Source organism: Macrobrachium nipponense, chromosome 2 (assembly GCF_015104395.2).
Source record: "Macrobrachium nipponense isolate FS-2020 chromosome 2, ASM1510439v2, whole genome shotgun sequence".
Classification (NCBI taxonomy): domain Eukaryota; kingdom Metazoa; phylum Arthropoda; class Malacostraca; order Decapoda; family Palaemonidae; genus Macrobrachium; species Macrobrachium nipponense.
Genome location: NC_087201.1, coordinates 139,355,737 through 139,381,139, shown reverse-complemented (window position 1 = coordinate 139,381,139; position 25,403 = coordinate 139,355,737). Strand labels below are relative to the sequence as shown.

The window sequence follows — 25,403 nt, the reverse complement described above, 5'->3', positions numbered from 1 at the left end:
ATATATATATAACCATACATACATACATACATACATATATATATATATATAATATATATATATATATATATAATATATATATATATCATATATATATATATATATATACAGGCGGTCCCCGGGTTACGACGGGGGTTCCGTTCTTAAGACGCGTCGTAACCTGAAAATCGTCGTAAGCCGAAACGACGTTCTTGAAAACATGTCCACAGGGAAAATTTCACTAATAATTTGCAATTTTTCTTAGGGCCGTATCTCTAAAATTATCGCTAATTTACTTTTTTCATGTGCAACACTGTGTACTCACAAATTACTGTATATTTCCATTAAAATACAAAAGAGAAAGAGAGAGAGAGAGAGAGAGAGAAATAACTCCTTAGGCTTCAATAGATTGAAATGAACGTCTGTAGGCAACTTTTTCCCCCTCCCACAAATACATATATTTCTCCAGAGAAGAGAGAAAGAGAGGACTGTGCAATTATGTTTGTCTGTCTATCAATTCTTTTGCTGAGAGCGAGAGAGATAAAAGGAAGAAATAGAAACACCAAATGTATGACAAGTATCTTGTGGAGAGAGAGAGAGAGAGAGAGAGAGAGAGAGAGAGAGAGAGAGAGAGAGAGAGAGAGAGAGAGAGAGAGAGAGAGAGAGAGAGAGAGAGTTGTCCTTACAGTATTTAAAAGAGAGAAATGGAATGATTATTGTATTTAAAATACTCAGATATGAATTTTGTACTTACAGTTAATAAGTATTATTATTGGAAAATATTTAAAGATAAACTTATTACATACATGTCCATGAAAATGATCTCATCTCAGTAAGAGAGAGAGAGAGAGAGAGATTACATAAAACCAATAAATTCGTTGACCATTGTATGGCATTGTTAAGCTCCGAGTGTCACTCGAGTTGAGTTAGGGAAATTGATACAGAAAAAGACAAAGGGAAGAATTTTCTTTTGAAATTAGTTATCGTATTATTACTACTTCTATTATTATTATTATTTGAAAATATAATAAACACGTGCATTCTCACCATAAAAATTCTCTCATCTCAGTAAGAAAGAGGAATTATCCTTACAAGTGAAATGGAAAGGTCATTTTCATCTCTTTAAAATACGACCATTATGAATTTTGTAATTAAAGTTTTATTATTATTATTATTATTATTATTATTATTATTATTATTATTATTATTAAATAACTGAAATTATCAATAAACATTTTACATACTAGTACCATAAAAATTCTTTCATCTTGGTAAAAGAGAGAGAGAGAGAGAGTGTTCATCTCTCTCTGTTCTCTCAAAAAATACTTATAACGCTTCCAGCAAAAGAGAGGGAGGGAGTTACCACTATGACACATTATTATCTTGTGTGGCAAGAGAGAGAGAGAGAGAGAGAGAGAGTTAACCTTAATTAAAAGTGACATGGATAGATTAGTACGTATTGTATTTCTTTAAAATACTATCACATATGAATTTTGTAATTACAGTTATTATTATTATTATTATTATTATTTGAAAGTATTAAAAACAAATAGTACAAGTACATAAAAAATCTCGAGTCTCAGTAAATGAGAGAGAGAGAGAGAGAGAGAGAGAGAGAGAGAGAGAGAGAGAGAGAGAGAGAGAGAGGGGGGGGGGGGGGGGGGGGGGGGGGGGGAAATTTCAGGACCACGTGATTGCAACACTGCAGCTCTTCCCCCTCCTGGCTGTCACAGAACTTGATATATCTGACAGTTTTAGTACCTGGATCTCGAGGAAAGGTTACTGGAAGTTACTTGAAGAAGACTGGGATTTCCTTCATTCTTCCATAATTTTTTAAATTATAAGCTAAAATCTTACTAATTCACTTTGGTATTTTCTTTAATGAATTGATATTATTGCTGTATAAATTAATATTAATATTTGAAAATAGTAAATCATTTATTTAGCATACAAAAAAACATACATCTTTGTAGTAGAGAGAGAGAGAGAGAGAGAGAGAGAGAGAGAGAGAGAGAGAGAGAGAGAGAGAGAAAATTATTATTTTTATGGAGATAGCAAGTTACTGACAGCTATAATGAAACATATACATAACGTAATATTAAAACAGAAGAAGAATTCTAAAAAATACGTACGTATTTGTTGGCTTCATGATCGCAGTCTGATTTATTTGATATTTTATGAAATGTATTTAGTCATGAAAATAAACATCAAAATACGTACACTAATTAGTGATTATTTTCGTCGGATAATACAAAGAGAGAGAGAGAGAGAGAGAGAGAGAGAGAGAGAGAGAGGAGAGAGAGAGAGAGAAACTGTGCTAACTATAAAGGATTCTTCACTCATAAGTATGCGTTTTTTAAAAGCGTCGTAAACTCGGAGCGTCGGAAGCGTCAGCGTCGTAACCTCGGAACAAGCGTCGTAACCCCACCCAGGGCGGATTTTTCAATTAATATTTAAGAAAAAGCGTCGTAACCTCGGAACGTCGTAGCCGGACCCGTCGTAACCGGGGACCGCCTGTACTATAATATATATATATATATATATATATATATATATATATATATTATATATATTATATATATTATATATATAATATATATATCTATATATATATATATATATATATCATATATATATATATGATATATCATATATATATATATATATATATATATATATATATCTATATATTTATTATTATATATTATATATAAATATTAATTATATATATATCATATATATATATATATATATATATATATATATATATATATATATATATATATATATATATATATAGTATATATATATATTATATATATATATATATATATATATATATACACCCACACAGTCAAACCTTGGTTTTTGTACATTTTGTTTTTTGTTGACTTCTTTCTACGGAATTTTGTCTCGGTTATTGTACGTTTGCTCTGTTTTTGTACGGTCAGAAATGCTTCATCCAGGGTCCCGCGCATGACCGGGCCCCGTATCAAGCGCTCAAACAAAGCATCCCATCTTCTTTTGTGACACACTCTGCGTTTGTGTTCGTTGTTTTTGTGCTTTTTGTGCTTTTTTATTAGAGTAGTACAACTGCTAAAAAAACCAACACGAGGCCAAAGAAAGTTCCAAGCACTAGCCCTTGCGTAGAAAGAGGCGAGAAACACAATAGAATTTAAAAAAAAAACTCTAAACAAAGTGTTGGAGAACTTGCATGCCAATCTCAGTGAGAAAATGCCTACAACAAGCACTGCTGTTAGTGAATTTAAGGCCAGCAGAGGCTGGTTTGAAAATTTCAGAAAACAAATTGGCATACATAATATGCCTACTTCAAGGATTAAGGACATGTTTTCAAAGTGGAATGATGTAAAAAATTTCGTGGAGACTTATCATCCCAACAAAGAAGTTATAATCTGTGACTCCAGCATGTTTAATGACAATGCCGTGTTTAATTTTAGGCAAATTTTAAAGTGTTTAATTTTAGGCAAATTTTAAAGAAACACCAGAAACAAATGTCGACAGTTTTGTTGTGCGACAGGGATCCAGTAACTCTCAAGCTGGTCCTAGTGCCAGTAAAAAACGAAGAAGCAAAGTAACCTCAGACAGTGCCAGTAAAAAATGAAGAGAAGTAACCCCAGATACCTGAAGTTCTTCTGGAGGGAGATTCCCCTCCCAAACAATAACCTTTCCTCCTCCCTCTACCTTCCTCTCTTCCTCTCCATCTTCCATATGCTAACAAGTGTTTTCCATAAAGGTAGGAGTGATTTTAATGTTCATTTATTCATTTCATTAGTTATTTGTATTTATTTTTCATTGTTTTCTGTATGGAAAATTGTGTTTCTTCCCTATAAAATGTATTCTTAGTTAATGATTTTGGTGGTCTGGCATGCATTAATTGTATTTACATTGTTCCTTATGGGAATTATTGTTTCGGTTTTTGTATGTTTCAGTTTTCGTTGGATGTTCTGGAATGGATTATGTACGAAAACCAAGGTTCCACTGTATATCAAGAAGAGAACCCATTCCACACACTTGCTTTACAAAAATTTACACACAAAGTGCAAAGGCTGACTCAAATGACTCATTAACCAACATTACATAGTCCAATGAATTACTATAAAAATATACTACATACAAATTTAGCCACATTGCTACTGGAAGAAATACACAACATTCCTCAAACTAAACTATTCACAAAATATGGAAAGAAATATGATACACCAAAGCTTCCATTTTTTGCTTAATCTTTATAAACAACCAGTCATGAAAATGAATTAGAAAAACAATGCTACTGATAAAAATTTCCTGCATATTCCTCAATTCCAATATAATGCCCAAGCTTCAATAATCAAGCCTCTAGCCCTATCTATCAAAAGTATAAATTTACAACAATTCAGGATACACAAACTGAAATTTATTATCATTTGGAAGGGGAATCTCACTGCAGAAGGACTTCAGTATCAAGGACCTATCTGAAGTTACTTCTCTTCATTTTTTACTGGCACTATCTGAGGTTACTTCCCCACTTCGTTCTTTAATGGCACTAGGACCAGCTTGAGAGTTATTGGGCCCCTGTCACACAACAAAACTGTCCAGAGACATTTGTTTCTGGCGTTTCTTTACAATTTGCATAAAATTAAATACAGCATTGTCATTAAACATGCTGGAGACACAGATTACAACTTTGTTGGGATGATAATTCTCCACAAAATTTGCAAACTTGTCCTTAATCTCTTAAGTAGGTACATTATGTATACCCCTTCGTTTTCTGAATTTCTCAAACCAGCCTCTGCTGCCCTTAAATTCATTAACACCAGCGCTTGTTGTAGGCATTTTCTCACTGAGATCGGCATGCAACTTCATCCAACACTTTGCTACAAGTTCTCTCTTAAATTCTATAGTGTTTCTCACCTTTTTTACAGAAGGGCTAGCACTTAGAACTTTCTTTGCCCCCATGATGGCTTATTTAGCTGTTGGACTTGAATAAAAAAGCACAAAATACACAAAAAACACAAACATAAAAGCAGAATGGGTCACGAAAGAAGACAGGATGCTTTGTTTGGCTGCTCGATACGGGGCCTGGTCATGCGCTAGACCCTGGATGAAGCATTTCTGAGTGTACAAAAACTGAGACAAAATTTTGAAGAAAAGTCTACAAAAACCAAAATGTACAAAAAGAGAGGTGTATGAAAACCAAGGTTTTACTGTGCTTATAATTTTTAAAGGCAGTACTAGTATACTGAAGTACAACTACTTGGCTTCAAAAACACCAAAACCAGAATGCTATAATAAAAATGTGATGAAAGAAAATTATCTCAACACATAGACAGTAAGATTTTCTAGAACAATGTGATTTACCATAAATGAGTTTTGGACACACCCCTCGCCCAAAATCTTCAGGGGATAACTAATTTCTTTTACTCTACCTTATACCACTTCATAATGATAACAACAACAACAACAACAACAACAATAATAATGATGATAATAATAAAGAAACCAATAATAAAGGCAATACTATAAACTATAAGGTAAAGGACCCAAAGGAAGCAGTGAAAACAATACTTCAGTAGAGGAAGAACAAAAGTTCCAAAGCATATGACATTAGTATCTTCACCTTCCAAACTATATCAAACTTTCTGGCATACCAGACATCATTCTTAAGAGCTACATAAAAAGTTAGACAATAAGGTAACACAACATTGTCAAATATTCAGAGTTATTCAGTAGAGATGCTATATTAACAAAAATGAACTTCTGTGTTTCAGTCTCACAACCCATCAAGTACCGTATATGTTGGTGTATAAGGCAAATCGGCATATAAAACCCCCCCCCCATTTTTCAAAACGTAGGTTTAGAGGTATGTTTGCCATACAAGATGACCCCAATTTATTAAATAAAATAACACTATAAGCTGATGTAAGTTAGTTGGTACTCAAACAAAAATAATACTTACAGTATTGGAATTATCAAACCAAAAATGAGTAAAATTATTTTCAAGATTTTAAAATGTTTGGCAAAGCTCACCATTAGGAAAAATAAATTTTTTTTAGTAATTTGTATTTTCCCTAGCTATACTTACCCCGAACTACTATCATAGGAGAATCCTGGATGTCAATCCAATACCAACCAGAAAAAACTGGCTATTCCCTCCAGACCCCCAGCCAGGTATGTGCCCCAGGGTCAAAGAATACGACCTCTGACCCAACCTACAGTCTTTTCCACACCTCTTACAGTTCCTGCCCTCAGATAAAACCCCATAGTTCGGGGTAAGTATAGCTAGGAAAATTACAAATTACTAAAAATTTGTGATTTGTTCCGATGCTGTATACTTACCGGACCTACTATCGTAGGAGACTTAATCTTTAGGAGGCGGGAGTATCTAGGGAAGGTTAGGTCCTGTCTAAGGAAGAGGTCAACCTCCTTCAGGAAGGAAGGAGGAGGGGGGAGACCCACTCTGCCGGGTTAGGGCGCAAGTGGGGATTCCCCTGCAGGATAGAACCGACCCAGACTGGAAGGGAGGGGAGGGAATAACTGTGTGTGTATAATGCAATGGTTTGTAAGCATATACTATCCGTCACAAACTCACCTGATAGTTGAGGAATCTTGTCATGTACATCAAAGGCCCAGTAGGGAGAGTGTGTGTGTGTGTGTGTGTGTGTGTGTGTGGGGGGGGGGGGGGGGGGGGGAGGTAGGATACGAAGGATGAACACACCTAATACACACACACACCCATTCAAATGACGAATCCCCCCAGACTGGACTAGACCCTCTGCTGGCCTGTCACCATTGGCCCAATCTCAAAGGCGTCAAGAGACCTCCTTGAGCAATCCTTGAGGTAATGGGCCGTGAAGGTGGACTGCCTCTTCCACACCCCTGCCCGGAGGATCTGACTGACAGCCAGGTTCTTGGCGAAAGACAGAGAGGTACCTATACCTCTGATGTCATGGGGCTTTGCACCTTGAGGGGGGGGACAGACCAACTCCCTCGTAGGCCCTCCTGATGGTCTCTCTCAACCAGAAGGAGATGGTGTTTTTTGAGACCGTCTTCTTCTCAAGCCCGGTAGAGATGAAAAGGTTTTGAATACCGGGGCTGAGTCCCTCCGTCCTGCTAAGGTACTTCGTTACCGTCCTGACCAGGCAAAGGAGCAGGTCCTTGGGATCCTCTGACTTAGGCAGGGCTGGGATGGAGAACTCCACAAACAGCTCGTCCACTACCGACGGGTTTTGAGTCTTTGCCACAAAGGACGGTACAAACCTGAAAGTTAGGTCCTTTCACCCCCCTTGAGTGGGACATCTGGTAGGAAAGGCCGTGAAGCTCCCCCACCCTCTTGGAGGATACTAATGCTAAGAGAAGACTGTCTTGAGCATGAGCTCCCTGTCTGTAATATCTTTGAGGGGTTCGAAGGGGGGCTTCTTCAGTGCATCCAGGATTCTGGCCACGTCCCAATGAGGAACTGCCAGGGACCTGGGGGGGCATGCCAACTCGAAGCCCCTAATGAGCTGGGAAATGTCCTTGGAATTACCCAGGTCTACCCCTCTCTGATAAAAGACCTGACTTAAAGCCGCCCTGACCCCTTTGATGGCTGTGATGGAGAGCCCCTTGTCCTCCCTCAGGTGAACTAGGAATTCAGCAACGTGAGGAATCTTGGTACGTACGGGATCCAAGTTCTGTCCCTTGCACCAGGCCCCAAATAGTTTTCATTTCGCCTGGTAGGCCACCTTGTGCGAGAAGCCCCTCTTGCTTAAGAGGAGCTTGACAGCCACCACCCGTGAAGGCAGAGGGCATCCAGGCCTTTGTGGAACCTCTCGAAGTGGAGCTGCCTTAGAAGGTCAGGCCTTCGGGGGAGCTCCCAGGGATCCTGGTTGGACATCCCCAGGAGGTCCAGGAACCAGTCCCTGTCCGGCCACCTGAGGGCTACGAGCACCATGACGGTGGGTTTGGAGGTCTGGAGTCGATTGAGGACCTGCCTGAGGACCCCGAAGGGGAGGAACATGCAGAGGTCTAGTCCGTCCCAGGGGTGCTGGAACGAATCTTCCCAAACTGCTGCCGGGTCCGGGACTGGGGAGCAGAACACCGAGACCTTGTGGTTCAGGCTCGTCATGAACAAGTCCATTTAGGGGGAGCCCCACATCCCGATCAACTCTCCCACTACTGCCGGGTGCAGGGATCATTCCACTCCTAAGACCTGGCCTTGCCTACTGAGCCATCATTTTTAACTGTAGGTGGGCTCCCCAGCCCTCCCTCGATGCATCCGTGAATAGGAGCATCTCCGGAGGGATATCCGCCAGCGTGACCCCCCGCCAGAGGTTTGTGTCATCTAGCCACAAGCATAGAGCATCCACCACAGGTTGAGAGGGGGCTACCAGCTCCATGGGCTCTTCCCATCCAAGGTCCATCCGTCCTTCAAATTCCACTGGAAGGGCCTTATCTTCAGCCTTCCCTGTGGAACTAGCTTCTCCAGGGAGACGAGGTGGCCTATAAGCCTCTGCCACTCTTGAGCCGATTGGGGAGTGTCTGTCATGAAGGCGGTCGCTACGTCTCTCAAGTTGGAAATTCATTCCTCTGACGGGAATGGCCTGGCTCTTACCGTATCCAGATCCAAGTACACCATCCTGTTAGTGGGCTCCAAGTGCGACTTCTCGCAGTTCAGGATGATGCCTAGTCGAGCGCAGAGGCTCAGGAGTTTGTCCCTCTGCTCCTTTAAGAGATCCCTTGAGGAAGAAAGGAGTAGCCAATCGTCCAGGTACCACAGGTGGCACATACCCTTCTTGTGGGCCCTGGAGGACACGAGGGAGAACACCCTCGTGAAGACCTGCGGTGCTGTGGACAGGCCAAAACAGAGGGTCCTGAACTGGTATGTTGTTCCCTCCCACCTTATGCAGAGGTACTTCCTGCTGGAGGGGTGGACTGGGATCTGGAAGTACGCGTCCTTGAGGACAGAATGTAGTCCCCTTCCCTCAAGGCCACCAGCACAGAGCGAGGGGTCTCCATCTTAACTCTGTCTTGAGGACATATGTGTTTAGGCTGAAGAACCCTGGGGAGTGAGCTACAACTTGCTGGAGGGCTCCCTTCTCCAATAGACAGGACCTCCAGTTGAAGAGCCTCCCCATGACCATGGATCCGGGGGCTGAATGCCCCATCTGTCCGGCTCCCATCAGGGGAGGTTTCACATTTAAGAAGGGGATCCGGTAGCCGTCCCTACAGTCCAGGGATCAGCCCCGATATCCTCCCAGTCCAGCCAATGATTGGAGAGGCACCCCACCCCACCCGGGGCATTAAGTCAGGAAGGAGGTCTCACCTCCTACCTCCTTCTAGGGAAGCGGCCACCTTTACCTCTGTGAGAGGACGCGGGCCTGGCTCTAAATGAGGAGAAGAACTGAGTAGCTCTGGAGGAAGGCTGCATTCTCTGAGGGCCCCAGCCTGGGCCCTTGTCTCGGCTTCTGGGCTTCTAGGCTATACTGTGGGGCTGGTTGTCTGCACGACAAGACGCCCTGTAAACGACGGAGTCCTGGTTCGCCTTCCTCCAGTGTCCTAGGGCTTCCTCCACCAGAAGATCAGAGAAAAGGTATTCCCCGAAACCGGAGTGTTCCGGAGGGCCTTCGCCTCTGTCCAGAAAGCCCCTAGGGACGTGAGCAAGGACCGCGTCTCTTCTCCTTAAGACCCAGTTAGTCCATTGGGTCAGCTACTAGGTGGTCAGGAAGCCCAGTGACTTGCCCCCTGACAGATCCAACTCCTTGAAGGCGGCCAACTTGGTTTCATTCTGCAGATCATGCTCAGTTGCAAAGCTGGCAACTGCGCCTGTCCAGTGGTCCAACCACGACGCCACATGGATGGAGGTCCACGCCGTGGATTGCATGGCCATGGCCTCCTGTTGAAAGAAGGAGACAGGACCTTCCAACAACTTCTCTCCTGAACAGCCCAGAAAGAGGTCCGTGAGAGGCCCCTCTACCGACTTTGGAGCCAGGTACATGCCCTCTGGAGCGTACAACCTCCTTTGCCTGGCTTTGTCAGCTGGAAGGAGCTTCAGAGAGCCCAGGGCCCTCAAGGAGTTCTTGGGCCCTGCCACCACCTCTTCCACCTGCGCCAGCACTTCGGCCGAGTACGGAGCCTGGGGGAGGGACAGGGAAGGCTTGGACTCTACCTTCCCCCCAAAGAGACGGTCTACCGCCAAGACCCTCCTGGAGTCCGGGGGAGCGGGTGGCTCCGCCATCCTGTTCTTCACACGGACCAACCTGAGCACCCTGCGGAACACAGAGCCCTCATCCGTGGCACCTAGGACCTCCGGGGGGCTCTGCAGACTAGCGAGAGTGAAGGTGTCCTCTTCAAAGTCTTCTCTCGACGAGGACGTCCCTGCCACCAGTTGCAGGGACAGGGGAGGGGAGGGTTGCCAGGCCGAACCATAGCCATCTACTGCGAACTGTGATGGCCCTAGGGGGGAGGGCCCTCCTGAGCCGGAGGGGTCGTCATGAGCCACCCTCCAAATGAGGGGGGAGCCACGCCGGGGGAGTGCTGAGGAGGGACACTCCGCTCCTCCTGCACGGTAGGCAGGAGCAGAGGCCCTGAATAGGCACCAGATCCGGCACAGGATCCACCGGAGCCACAAGGGGCCAACCCCAGGAGTGGGAAAGCCCCCCCTCCCAGGGGGACCTCAAGGAAGCGGCGCGCTCAGGAACCGACCTCGGAGACCGGGTGATCTGCGAGTGGTGGCACCTATGACGCGAGCCGTCCCGGCGACGGCCACTCCTGCTCCGGCTGCTGCGGTCTCGGCTATGACGGGGAGATCTGGACCGACGATCTGGGGAGGAGGAGTATGAACAACCTCGACTCCTCCCATAATGCCTCCTCTGCGCCGACCTGTAGGAGGAACCTCCTGAGGGCGATTTCTCTTCTGACAAGACGCCTCTCCTCTTGTCTCTTCTGCGGCGGCTCCTATCCCAGGGTGAGCATGAGGAGCGGCCGGGGTGATCTGCACTGGAACGAACGGAGGGGCCCTCCTCCCAGGAGCTCCCTCTACTAGCGAGAGCCTCCGTCCCTGTAGGGGGGAAGGAGGGGGCCCCAGAATGGGAACGCCTCCTCCATCAGGGAGGACCTATCCGGTGTATGGGGAGTGCCTGACCATGGGCCGGGGGGAACCCCAGACAACTCCTTTGGCTCCCGCCGTCTACCTGGAAGCTCCCCCGCCTCCAGCAAGGTGACTGGCATCACAGAGGAGGACATGGAGAGTCCCATGGGGACTCCAGGAGGACTGAACGGCACACCCCACTCCGGGGCAGAGCACTCCACAGCTGGCAGCAAGTTCTTGGCAGTGTGCAGCCCAGCAACCAGTGCATCCATAAACAGAGCCACCATGTGTCCAGCACTACTGTAAAAGTGCAGAATCATCTGGCGGCACATTTTTCACAATCAATGAAACAGACTCCTCAGGCACCACCATTTGCGGGAACCTGGCAACGGACTTACCTAGGTCCCCTCACTGGGAAGGGATAGGGGGCCACTCCCAACGCTCCGTCGGGGAATCCTGATGGAGAACAGGAGATGGAGAAGGACCTCCAGGCCCACGGCTAGTACTCCTACTCCGCGGGACCTCAGAGGAATTCTTCTTAAAAGGAGATCAAGGCTTCTTACGCTTGGTTAAAGCTAGATCCCACTGATGCTCTGACCACATGACACTAATCCAAACGTGGCCTCACGCGAACAAAGGCAACCCCGACACTTGTTGCACAAAGTGTGGGGATCTATCTTGATAAGAGACAGAAAAGCCCACAGGCCATGTCCTCAGGACTCGACTCAGGCAATGCTGCTGTGATGAAGACTCCATCACACCGAAAAAAAACCACACACACACACGGCAAACACACCACACGCAGGGAAAGACAAAGGGAAACAGGCCAGTAACGGATGACGAGCTGAAGCGTGTGAACGCTACAGAGACCAGGATAGGTCTGTATGTCGGGTCAGAGGTCGTGATCTTCGACCCTGGGGCACGTACCTGGCTGGGGGTCAGAGGGAATAACTAGTTTTTTCTGGTCGGTACCAGATTGACATCCAGGATTCTCTTACGATAGTAGTTCGGGGTGTGTATACGGCGTTGGAACAAATATACAGTGAACATAAAACAAATACTCAATGCCTGTGATGTCACTATTGGCTGAGTAATGCCCACTGGAAGTAGATCTGCGAGAATGTATTCCTTTAAAGTCAGAAGGAACCCTGATATTAAGGATAACTGGGAAACTATCGATATCACAAAACACTTTAGTTTGATTATAAAATGCTACCAAGGAAATGTTGGCCTTTCGTAAACAACAAAGCTCATGAGTCATGCATGAATAGGAACTACACCTTGCTACTAACACGGCTATATTTTGTAAACAAGAAAGTTAGACTACCCTGATTTACTCTTAACTTTAAATTACGTTCTATCAATTTTAAAGGGGCAGTGTATAATATGTATCAATATCAAAATTGTCTAATAATATGTTTGTCTGTCTTATAATAATGGTACTCTGGATAAAGCACGTAACAATGAGAACTCGCTCATTGTTTTGTTTACAATATCAATAGTTATGTCGCTGGTGACTCATTTGAATTACCAACGGTTTTCACCATTATTACAGTTATTTTGTTTAGTGTCGACAGTTGATAATTATCAAATATCTCAGCAGGATTTAAGGTTTGTTTTTTATACATGGCATATAAGACAGACTCCTATTATGGGGGAGATTTTTTAAGGTTAAAAGGTAGCCTTATATCCCAGCATATACGGTACATCAACTCTTTTTTGGATTTTAGGGTGAGAACTACAATTTAAGGTTCTTTAATTTTCAAAACCAATAATCATCTAGCTTGCAGACTAAACTCAACAGTTCATGAGCACTTTCCATGGGACACCAAAACATGATAGGTTTCAATTCATTACACAGACTATACAACAGAATCTCTCTACTACTGGACACTTGAAAATTTGTAAAGATCTTGGTTATGACCATCAAAACCACAAGTTGCAAGAGCCTTATAATTAAACAGAACATAAGAAACATCAATATCAACTTTTAAAAAAAAGACTAAAATACTAAAATCACAGTCATCAATAATGGGGTCTTAGGTATAATTAGTTAAGACTATGAGGTAATCTCAAGTGCTTTTTCCCTGGCCAACATAAGAGGTGAAAATCTTCATTTACTAGAATATATGTACGGTTATAGTATTTTTTTGCACCATGAGTTGGTTATAGTACTTTCTGCACCATGACTAAAGATCATGATTAAATCCACTTTAGCCCATTAAATTTATTTTGTATCTCCCTATTTTTTCCCTGTAGCCACAAAAATATAAATAATTTTTGACATTTTCCTTGACTGCTATTGTTCAATTCATGTTCATCATCCTTATGCAGCACATATCTACTAACTTGGAGAGCACTGGAAAGATGGAGATTTATTCTTAATTGCTGCAACTGCAACCATTACTTATGCAATCCTTTACATAAGTGACATTATTACATAATTTCTGCTCATTTGAAGATTTCTGTAGTCACATGACTGTAGCAATTGAAGATAAAATTTCATTGTAAATGGTTTCTGATACTTGACAGTCTTTGACAGTTGAATTAAGACAGTCACAAAATGTGTGAAATTAAAATATTACTACATTCTCATACTTAGGAACTGGAACTTGTCCCTGAGGTATGTCCATCTTGTGATCAAATTGCAACTTCTTCAATGAGGCATTCTTTCACTGATAAAGACTGTGTAATAAACTCCTACATTGTATTCCATTTGTTTAATAATTATTGTCCAATTCATGTTGTCCCTGAAGCTTGCCAGTCTTTTATTAATATTTGTTTTATGTAACGCTTTAAAGTTCTTACAAAGTCAAGTGAAGCCGGACTGTCTGGGGACTTTGGGTATACAAAAGCTCTCTCAAATTATCTCCAAAAAATGTAGAAGTCAGATTACTATTCTTTTTGCATACATTATGACAACAAGGATTATTCTTAATCCAACAGAAACTTCTGACCATTTGACTGGCACCCTACATAGATAAAAAAAAAAAAAGTGGGATAATATAGCCCACAGCTTCTACCAGGTTCTTACAAATCACTGATTGAACAGACCTTTTCAGAAAATGGACTTGGATCATTTGGATGAAAGTGCATGCAAAACACTGCCACAATCTTTAAAAAAACTAGCAGGATCATCTCAGCCCTTGTATGTATTGCCAAAAGCAAGTTTTCAGTCTAATAGTTAAGAAAACTTCAAATCTGGTCGCTCATTGAAATTAATAGCAAGCACTGACAAAAAGCATCAGAAAAGGCAAAAGATAGCTGAAACTGATAGGTGTGAACACCCATACTTTGAATGGTGGGATATGTCAGATGATCAAAGTCAAGATACAATCAAAGACATTCAATTTCCTTCCATTAAGCATTTCATCTCATTTTCGAAAAATATTCCAGGAGTACACTTAAATATCAGTTATAGTATATCAAATACAATAAGACAGACCTGAAAAAATCTGGTGGAGCAACAGTTACCAAACTAGTGGAGCAACAGTTACCAAACTATTTTTAACATAAAAAATATGGTTTCCCAAAGTTCAACAATGAAATCCAATTTTCCATTTTTTTTTCTTAAAAGCAACCAAACAATGTTTCTTTAATTTTCTATGTAAACAAGGAACTATTTGGTTCAGTACTAAATAGTGACATATATCCAAATCCAGGTTATGATTGCATATTCACCATAGAGAATGCTATCTTTACAAAACAAAGTCTTTCATTGAACCCTTCATACAAACAAGATGGGAATTATGATCAGGTATAACTTGCATTTGATCTTGAACAACCTCTAATCTTGAGATGTGGAATGGACAGAAGAATGCACCATTAATGTATTAATAGTATCTATATACTGATTACAATCTTTGGCTAAAAAACAATGGAAATTCACAATCATAGTGTCATGATCACAAATGACAAACTGTGAATAATAAATAACATCAATAATAAAAATTTTGACACCTTGCGAGGGTTAGTCTTCATAGTAAAATCTGGTTATAAAAAAAAGCACAACTATATTAAAAAATCAGAAAGCTGATTACAACAGGCGCTAGTACTACTGTAAAACCTAACATTACCAATAAGATAACAGTTTTAATGACAGTATAAATGCCATAATTATAAAAAAAAGGCGAGTGCATGAATTGTTTTCTATTTCCATTTCATTAAAACTATTGAAATGCCTCATTCACACAGCAGCACAGTGTAAAAAAAAAAGGCTTGAGAAATAATTACCAAATTGGGTAACACTCTTATAAATTTTCATATCCAGAATATACAACTTTAAGTCTTATAAATATTTCTACCTTTATATTTCAAATTTGGCTAAAAATAATACCTGATAGAACTACTTTGCTCAATATCTTTAGAAAAGTGTTCTAATGTGATCTTGCCTTCCTTGTAAACCAAGTTACATAAACTGAAATGTAAGACACATCAATACTCCATTGTGCATCAGTGAAACCAATATAACAAACTCCCTTCACATCTATAGTAATCCACTAAAAAATTTGAAGTGGAAAAATTGAGAAATCTTTACTCCACCAAGAAACTATTGGACTTTGCATTACAAAATAACCTAAGATCGGCTTGATTCTTAAACTGAGACGTCTGATAATTTAATTGTTACTACTCTAAACTACATGCACTAAACATTTACACCAACAATAAGGACTTATTCTGGCATACAACTATGAAAAATATTGTGAGTGATACTAAAATGCACAAAAAAATACTTACCAGTATCACTTTGGTTGCCTGGGAGCTGGGTATCCATCATGGCATCTGCTAGATCATGTCGTAGTTGATTCATCATGATCTCAGGGTCAAAAGAATCAGAATCTCCACTGTATCGTTCCATAAGCCTAGGGGACTGATCATGGCTACCAGCTTAAAAAGAAAAAAAAACAGATGTTTTCAAAATCCTGTACTGATTTAATAAATTCTATCGCTCTTAAATAATTAAATACAAGCACAATCACCCATATACCATAAACAGCAGGCGATTGAAACCACTGGATATGTATTTATATCATAGAAGTTACTGCTTTACACCTTAAAAGTTCATGATTGGGAACTGTATGAAAATGGAAAATTTTTTAATCAATTTGTATTTTTCATAGCTAACAAACCAGAGATTTTAACAATAGGATAATCTTCTTGTGCTATCTGGAAACCGGTTAAAAACAATCAAAGATTGTAAAGCAAAGAATCTGTGGTATCTGGTAACTCATGCGTATATGAGGTGGAAGTTGGTCACCGATCAGGCATAGATCACCATGATCCGTCAGTCATTCCCCCAACCCAGGAAAAGAGAGAGGGGCGGCTAGAGGTGGGTAGTAAACGTTAAGACCTCATGTTTATTGGGTATGAAAAATACAAACTGATTACAAATTTGTCATTTGTTCATACACAGAACAAACCTTCGGTCGTAACAATAGGATAGACTTATGCTTGGAGGGTGGTACAAGTACCCTAAACTGGCCGGGAGTTTAACCCACCTGACCACCCTTCCTAGAAGAATGAGTTCTAAAGAAGGGGGTCCAAGCCCGTGAGAGAATAGACAACTGGATATCTAAAAACTCAACTGTCTGGGTTGAAATACAATGATGTATGACCAGATTCATTGCACTCCAGGAACAAAAGAAAACTCTGCCTGTTGAAGCAACAAATCATGCAAGACACAGAGGTTTGTCACCACTCCTCACTCCCCTTGCTATAGAGAAGAGCAATTATATAGTAACAATACAAATCCATCACCTGTATGACCAGCTTATTCACCTGTAACCACTCCTCACTCCCCTTGCTAGAGAGAGGAGCAATTGTATAGTAACAATACAAATCCATCACCAGTATGACTGGCTTACTCACCTGTATCAGACCAGTTCCAGCACATGATGTCTATTCTTTAACCTGCCCATAGGAAGAAGAAAGCAAAAAAGAGAAAGAAAGAGGCCAGCCAACCCACTTATTCTCGCTTCCACACAATCATCTTAGGTCATTCTCTCTTCCACACAATCACCCTCGGTAAGATACAAACTGTTCTGCAAGGGGAACCAGGTGAATTACACAACTTGTTGGGCAGCCATTGCTGGACCCAAGGAAAAAAAAAGGGTCCAAAGACATGTGGGCAACATCCTTTAGGTAAAAGGAAGTGAACGTGGATTGACGTAGCCAACAACCAGAGCTCAAAATTCTATGAACAGACAAGTTTTTCTTAAATGCCAGAGAGGAACTTTTACCTCTAAAGTCATGTGCTCTTGCCCGCAAAGATTCAATAACAGAACTAGCATGTGAGGAGTAAGCCTGTTTAATCGTCTCACGTAACCAGAATGAAATTGTGTTCTTTGACCCTTTATTTCTTGACCAGCCTGAGCTCACAAAAAGTCTACGGCACCTAACTGAGGGAATGGAAAATGAGGCAAATCCATCATCGTGCACCAATGGATTCTGGGTCTTAGCCCCGAATTCTGGGACAAACTTGAACGACACAGACCCCCCAACTGTGTTTAACATTATAACTCAGGCCCTAACTCTTTTTGAAGAAGCCAAGGCCAACAGGAACACCATCTTTAAGAGTCAGATCCCTGTCCAATGACTGACGTAGGGGCTCGAATGGAGCTCAAGTGAGACTTCTCAGGACTGGAGAAAGCTCCCATGTAGGAGGCTTGTTCTCCTGGAGAACAGGATTGTTTGAAACTCCTGAACAACCAGAAGATTTCCCAAGATGAAGAGATGTCCATGTCTTTCATGTGCAAAACTGAACCCCAAGGCTTCTCTGTAGCCTCTGATAGCTGACACTGAAAGACCTTTCTCAACCCTGAGGAAGATCAGAAAACCGCTATCTGCTGAACAGAAGCTCTGAGTGGAGAGAAAACCCATAGATGACACCAATCACAGTAGACTACCCATTTCCCCTGGTAAACTGCTGACAAAGATTTCCTGAGATAGCCAGACATCTGGCCCCTGGTTTTTCTAGAAAAACCTCTCGCTCGGATGAGATACAGTAATATCCCATACTTACGCGATTTGATTTGTGCGAATTCACAAAAGCATAAACTTTTCATTGAAACCTAATTACCATGTGCTAGTTCATCAGAATAGTGCAGACATTTGCGAATCCTCCAGAAACACTGCAAAACCCTGCAAATGTGTTTATGTTTAATTTATTATGTAAATTTATAAGTTTTAAAGCTTTTATTTGTAAAATCTTTATTAAAAATGCATTATTTTTATTTTTGTACATACAGTGGTACCTCGAGATACGAAATTAATCCATTCCGAGGCGGCCTTCGTATCATGAGCTTTTCGTATCTTGGAACACATTTTACATGTAAAATGGCTAATCCGTTCCAAGCCCTCCAAAAACACCCCAGTAAATTTCATAATAAAGCTAAATTGACCTATAAACAATGAAATACTACAACAATTTGGACCACTCAATACCTAACTTAATACGTACTGCTAATATACCTGTAAATAAAGTGTATTAGTGTACATGGTATACAAGAAATACTGTACGTATGTAGTAAAATGTGGAAGCTTACCTTTCGAGTGAGGCTATCTCTGAAAGTGGCAACAGAGGAGTTGGACAAACAGCAGATATGTACTTACACTTAACTTTATGAAACACATAAAAAAAATGTGAGGAAAACATACATAAACTAAACTTTACGAAACACATTAACAAAACTTTAACACTTAGCTTTAAAAAAAACTAAAATGAAAATTTTTTTTCTTTTTTTTTTTATCTTTACATTTTTTTTTTACTGTTTTATATACTACGTTTTTTTTTTTTTTTTTTTTTTTTTTTTAATACAAAATTTCAACTTCATCGCCACTTATAACTTTCTGTTTTTTAGTATCACTTGGTTCTTCCTTTTTGCTTACTTCTGCTAGTACTAAAGGCCTCTTTAAAAAATAACTATCCAAGGAAGATTGCTTCTGCCTACTTTTCACAATGTTCCTGAAACGACTCAGGCAAACGTCATCGAACTGTGCAAGCATACGACCTGTGTAAGCCTTTTCGGGGTGTCTTTTTTTCTACACATGATTGCACTTTATGAAAAGCAGCTAGAACATCCTTAATTTCTGCCGTTGTCATAGGGTCCTTCTCCTCCTCCTCCTCGCCGCTGCTAGAGAACTCTTCTTGAACGACGTTATGTTGCATGGCCTCCAACTCCTTCAGGTCATCCGTCGTAAGCTCCTCTTGGTGCTCCTCAAGAAGGTCATTGATGTCGTCCTCATCGACGACAAGCCCCATGGACTTGCCAAGTGCAACGATCTCGTCAAGATCTGGTTGCAAAACAGTTTCAGGATCGTCAACTATTTCTGAATCTGCAGCACCAGCTTCACCCACATCGAATCCCTCGAAGTCTCGGGCGGATACGGCATCAGGCCAGAGTTTCCTCCACGAGGAATTCAAGGTTCGCCCCGAAACCTCCTGCCAAGCTTGGTCGATGAGTCGGATGCATATCACAACATCGAAATGCTCTTTCCAAAATTCACGCAAGGTGAGGTTTGTGGTATCGGTGATGTCAAAACATCTCTTAAAAAGATGTTTCGTATACAGCTTCTTGAAGTTCGATATCACTTGCTGGTCCATGGGCTGGAGGAGAGGGGTGGTGTTAGGCAGAAGATAAAGAACCTTGATGAAGGAATACTCCACTAGGATATCTTCCTCGAGGCCAGGAGGGTGAGCAGGGGCATTGTCCAACACCAGCAGGCATTTCAGGGGGAGGCGCTTCTCTTCCAAGAATTTCTTCACTGTTGGGCCGAAACACAGATTTACCCACTCCGTGAACAAAAGCCTCGTTACCCAGGCTTTCGCATTAGCCCTCCACATCACTGGAAGCTTCTCCTTAAGCACTTTGTGGGCCTTGAAGGCTCGAGGAGTCTCCGAATGATAGACCAGTAGAGGCTTCACCTTGCAATCCCCAATGGCGTTTGAACAAGCGTAAGCCTGTCTTTCATAAGCTTATGCCCGGGTAGCTTCTCTTCCTCCGTGATGTACGTCCGACGAGGTATTTTTTTCCAAAAAAGGCCAGTCTCATCACAGTTGAAGACTTGCTGAGAACTGTAGCCTTCCTTGGTCATCATCTCGTCGAACGTCTTTTTAAAGGCTTCGGCCGCTTTTGTGTCTGAGCTGGCCGCCTCCCCATGCTGCACCACTGAATGGATACCAGTCTGTTTACGGAATTTCTTGAACCACCCATGCGAAGCCTTGAAGTCTGGGGTTGGCGTTGATGTCCCTTCTCCTCCGTCGTCTTCGGCCTGGGCAATCAAATCGCCGAAAATAGCGCTGGCCTTGTGGGAGATTGCCATCTCCGTTACCGTATTGCCAGCAATTTATTTGGTCTTATATCCATACAAGAAGAAGCCTTTCCATTTCATCGTGCACGTGGGTTCTCTTGCTGGACAAAATAGTGACGCCCTTGGAAAGTGTAGCTGCTTTGATGGCATCCTTCTGCTTAAGGATGGTGCCTATTGTCGACGGATTTCGGTCGTATTCCTTGGCGATCACACTCAATTGCATACCAGCTTCATACTTCTTGATAATCTCCATCTTCGTTTCCAAAGAGAGCATCCTCTTCTTTCTGTGAATTTCAAGTTTCTTGGGACCCATGACTACGTATATACTGTACGTAATTATGTTATGTAGTACGTATACGTATGGAGTAAAGTTCTCACACAACACGATAAAAGTATACTACGTACAACGAAATCACTAACGAATTTACGTTAATAAATGAAATTGTTAGAACAAACGAATACAGTGTGCGTACGATAACGATGCTGCTACCGAGTGGCCGAAGCACGCCGCTAAGTAGTAGATGCATGATGGGAGGGATGCTGACCAATAGGAGAGGAGCTCATGGCGGTGACTAGCATCAGGAACCAATGGGAGAGCGGGAGGATGGTGGTGAGTCTACTCAGTTGGCGGTGCGCGAGTTTCAAAATTGTTATCGGTGGTCCGGGCGAATCTAGGACTTTACAGCAACAACCTTTCGCATCTTGAACAATTTTCGTATGTAGAGCCGTAAAATTTTTCGTATTAGCTTTCGTATCTCGAGTTTTTCATAAGTTGAGCCTTTGGTATCTCGAGGTACCACTGTATATATATACGTATAATAATATATATATATATACTATAGTATTATATATATTATATATATCTATATACGTATATATCTATATATATATATTATATATATATATATATATATATATATATATATATATATATATACTATATCATATATATATATATATATATATAGATATATATATATATATATATATATATATATATATATATATATATATCATATATATACTATATATATATATATTATATATATCTTTATAATATATATATATATAATATATATATATAACTAATATATATATATATATATATATATCTATATATATACATATATATATATATATATATATATATATATATATATATATACTATATATATATATAATATATATATAGTATATATATATATATATATATATAATATCATATATATATATATATATATATATATTATATATATATATATATATATATTATATATATATATTATATATATACATATATATATATTATATATATATATATATATATATAAATATATATATATATATATATATTGTACCCTGTGTGTGTACTTGTTACATATACAGTGGAACCCTCATATTCGAGTTCTTGAGATTCGTAGACTAAAACATTCGTAGATTTCTCTATAGACCATATCTACCCATTATTAGCGGGAAATTCAGATATTTGCAGTATTTTTCTATGAGAAATATCCACAAATTATTGTATTTTCAAATAAATTTCATAATCAAATGCACTTTTTGTGATAAAACTATTAAAAAACCAGGTACAGGCAGTCCCTGGTTATTGGCGGGGGTTCCATTCTCGGCAGGGTGCTGATAAGTGAATTATTAGTACCTTATGGAGCTGATAACCAAAACTCAGCCTGTTATGGCACCATAAATTGCCAATTTTATGACACTAGACAGGCACCATAAAACCAGATTGCCATCAACCAGGGACTGCCTGTATAAGCATGCTTGCTAAGTTTTTCTAGAGTTTGAACTAACAAAATAGGCAGATCTTACCGTTTTTTATAGGGGTTCAAGTATTCTCAGATTCTAGCTATTCGCGTGGGGTTCTGGAACGCATCCCCAACGAATAAAGAGTTCCACTGTGTATAAAAAATCTGAAGTGACCCCGACATGAAATATTTCTAGATCTGCTACTGAACACCATACCCCTTCACCAACCCTACTCAGTATAAAATCTTTAGTCTGAAGCAAGTGATGTCTTTGTACCCATCTCCTCTCCTGTAAAACAACATAAGAGACTTCCCTCCTCTTAATGGTGGCGAATACGGCACCATCTGCTAGCATCCCAGAGCCGAATGAACGGACCAATCAGGTAATGTCACCATCTACTGGCCATCTACAGCCCATGGAAATTCAGCCCTCAAAACACAGAACACCTGGGACACTATAAATACCAACTAACAAGTCCATTCCAACCAGAACAAGCCCACCCTTCCTTAAAAATTAACCTGTGAAACAGTTGGAAACACTGGAATTCTGCTACGCCCTTAGAAAATAATGGAGATTTTACACATGAATATGACAAACCCTAATATTCCAGACTCTGCAATTCAGTTTGGGAACTCTAAGGTGGTCAGATGCCAATTTTTAAATAAAATTAATACGTATTCCAAAAACCGTTTCCTTATCCAGACTATGAATATCAGCTAGTTATTAGCAAACATCAGCCCTGACGAGAGAGGAATATAATAAGAAGAATTGAGACTATATTACATAAAATAAATTCCACCAATGCTGCCATTCTCTTTAACAAAACTTAGGAGAAACATAACATTTAAAGGGCATTTTAAAGAATAATTCTTAGTCCATAGTGGTGTATACGTACTATAAGGCACACACAAAACACACAAACGAAAGAACTTTGAAGTGTGTGTACTGGGTCAAGTATTTACAGTATGAGCACTGATACTCTGCACAGACTACATTTATGAAATGTTTTGTTTTAAGATGATTCTAAATATGATATTTACATATGTAAAGTGTTTTAGGATAATACTATAATTACGCAGAGCATATCTAAAATATGTAAGACAACAGGAATAGCAGGATTCATATGTCTTCATCTGCGGTACGCAGTATTTTCATGCATATGTACTAAGTATAATTTTGTGACTAAACACATTTTTTATAATGAAAAATGATTTAATTTTCAAATATTAAAGTTTTGTAAAAAGTTAATGTAAACAGAAAAATTTCAATAACATAATTGATTCCTTAAAAGATGCTTCACCCAAGCCTAGTGCTGGCAGACAAACAACTCTTGTGACGCCTCCTTAGAGCAGTACCCAAACTAAATGATACTCGACACGCTATTGCTATTGGCTGTCATCTGCAAAGCAGCCAATCCAGGAGCAGCATTGATTTTCCTTGCCGTTCACTGGCTGCACACTTGTGCTGATTGGTTGAAACCCAAATCCCATCTTGTGAAGATGGTATTATGGGTATCGTGCATCTCTCCTTTATCAGCCTCACTGCGTAGAAAGTTACTGATATATGCGAACATAAACGCAAAGCAGTGTTTGACATATCAGCAAATATCCATGTTAATCATGCTGAAAATGGCCCCTAAAAAGCACCCAGCTCCTTCTAAGGCTTCTAAGAGAGAGGTGGTGGTCATGAAGCTTGATGAGAAGGTGAAAGTTCTTGATATGTTGAAGGACGGCAAAAGTTTCACAATGAGATACATAAAAAAAAGTGAAATCAGAAAAAGTGTGAGCACAACAGTAATACTATGGTACAGCAAAGGCAGTGTCGACAGTGAGAGACAAAATAATCGTGAAATCAAATCTGCACCGTGTACTGGATCCAGGATTGCCGTAAGAAAATGCCCCTTGACTCCAACATCATACACGAGAAAGCACAACAGCTCTACCAGCAGCTATCAACTGCTACGGAAGGTGGCAAGGAAGAGGAAGGCGGCAATGTAGATGCACAGGAAGGGAATGGAGAAGACGTATTGGAATTCTTGGGCTTTGAAGAACCAACTCTTGCAGAGGAAGAAGATGAAAAAGAAGGTGCCACAACTGGGACCATTGTCAGCTCCTAAAGGTTTTCAGGCAAGCAAAGATGGTTCCACCTAAAGTCTGTTTCCCTATATGGGGCAGCACCATTGGCTGACAAAGAGGCGGTCACGAAGTATCCACAGTCCTTAAGAAAATCCTGCAGGAGACAGGATACCGCCCAGATAAGGTCTTCAATACGGACAAAACTGGTCTATTCTGGAAAAAGATGCCATCCTCGACATACACTATGAAGGACAAAGTTAAAGCCTCTGAATTCAAGACACAAAAAGTCAGGGTGACCCTCCTGATGTACAGAAACATGGCTGGCTTTATGCTCAAACCAGGCCTCATTTACAAGGCTGCAAATCCCAGGCCATTCAAAAATAAGAACAAGGCATTGCTGCCTGTGTTCTAGCTTTATTACAATGGAGTCCAACTCAAGTTCCTCCCTCCCAACACCACCTCCCTCCTCCAGCCTATGGACCAGAGCGTGATCTGTGCCTTCAAGGAACTCTACACTGGGAACTCCCTCTAGCACCTTGAAGATGGAATGGACCATCAAAGTGAATTTACCACAGGAAGAAGGAGACCCTGAATGCATGCTGGAGTAAGTTGTGGCCGGACTGTGTCCATAACTATACAGGCTTCTCTCCTCAGGAAATCCAGCATTTGGCCATAAATAAGTCGTGAATTCTTGGTGGTGAAGGCTTTGATGATATCACCGAAGATGAAGTCAGCACCCTCATTGATGCCCACTCTGACCCCCTGACATACCAGGATTTGGAGGACCTGATGAAGTCTGCCAGCAAAGATGAAGACACCCTAGGTTAAGAAGAGGAACAAGAGGAGGGCAGCAGCCTGACTTTAGAATATCTGTCCCGAATTAAAAGAATGATCAGTGATAGTCGAAGAGTTTGCTTCAACATGGGATCCTCAAATGGAATACTTAAGTTTTCCAACTTTCTTGATATGGCATTGGAGCCCAATAATCAACCCCTTAACACCATAAAGAAACAAAGACAGTAGCTGCCAATCACTGTGTTCATCACATGTAAGAAGAAATCTTCAAAGCCTCCTGAATCACCTGAAGTAGTGCCCCATGAATCACCTGAATAAGTGCAAGCGCCTCCTGAGGGTGAAGAGCGCCCCTTAGAGGAGACGTAACTCCTTTGTTTAGCTGTGCAGTCATATCTTCATCCTAGTCATTCATCAGA

The 25,403-nt window shown here is 40.9% G+C and overlaps 1 protein-coding gene across 1 annotated transcript in view; it reads right to left on the bottom strand.

The window, feature by feature from the left end:
* LOC135221033 (uncharacterized) overlaps window positions 1-25,403 on the bottom strand; it is a 238,299-nt gene that overhangs the window by 97,958 nt on the left and 114,938 nt on the right. The window contains exon 9 of the mRNA XM_064258766.1: window positions 15,782-15,931. Coding sequence (XP_064114836.1) covers window positions 15,782-15,931 — 150 coding nt within the window. The remainder of the gene's footprint in view (window positions 1-15,781; window positions 15,932-25,403) is intronic.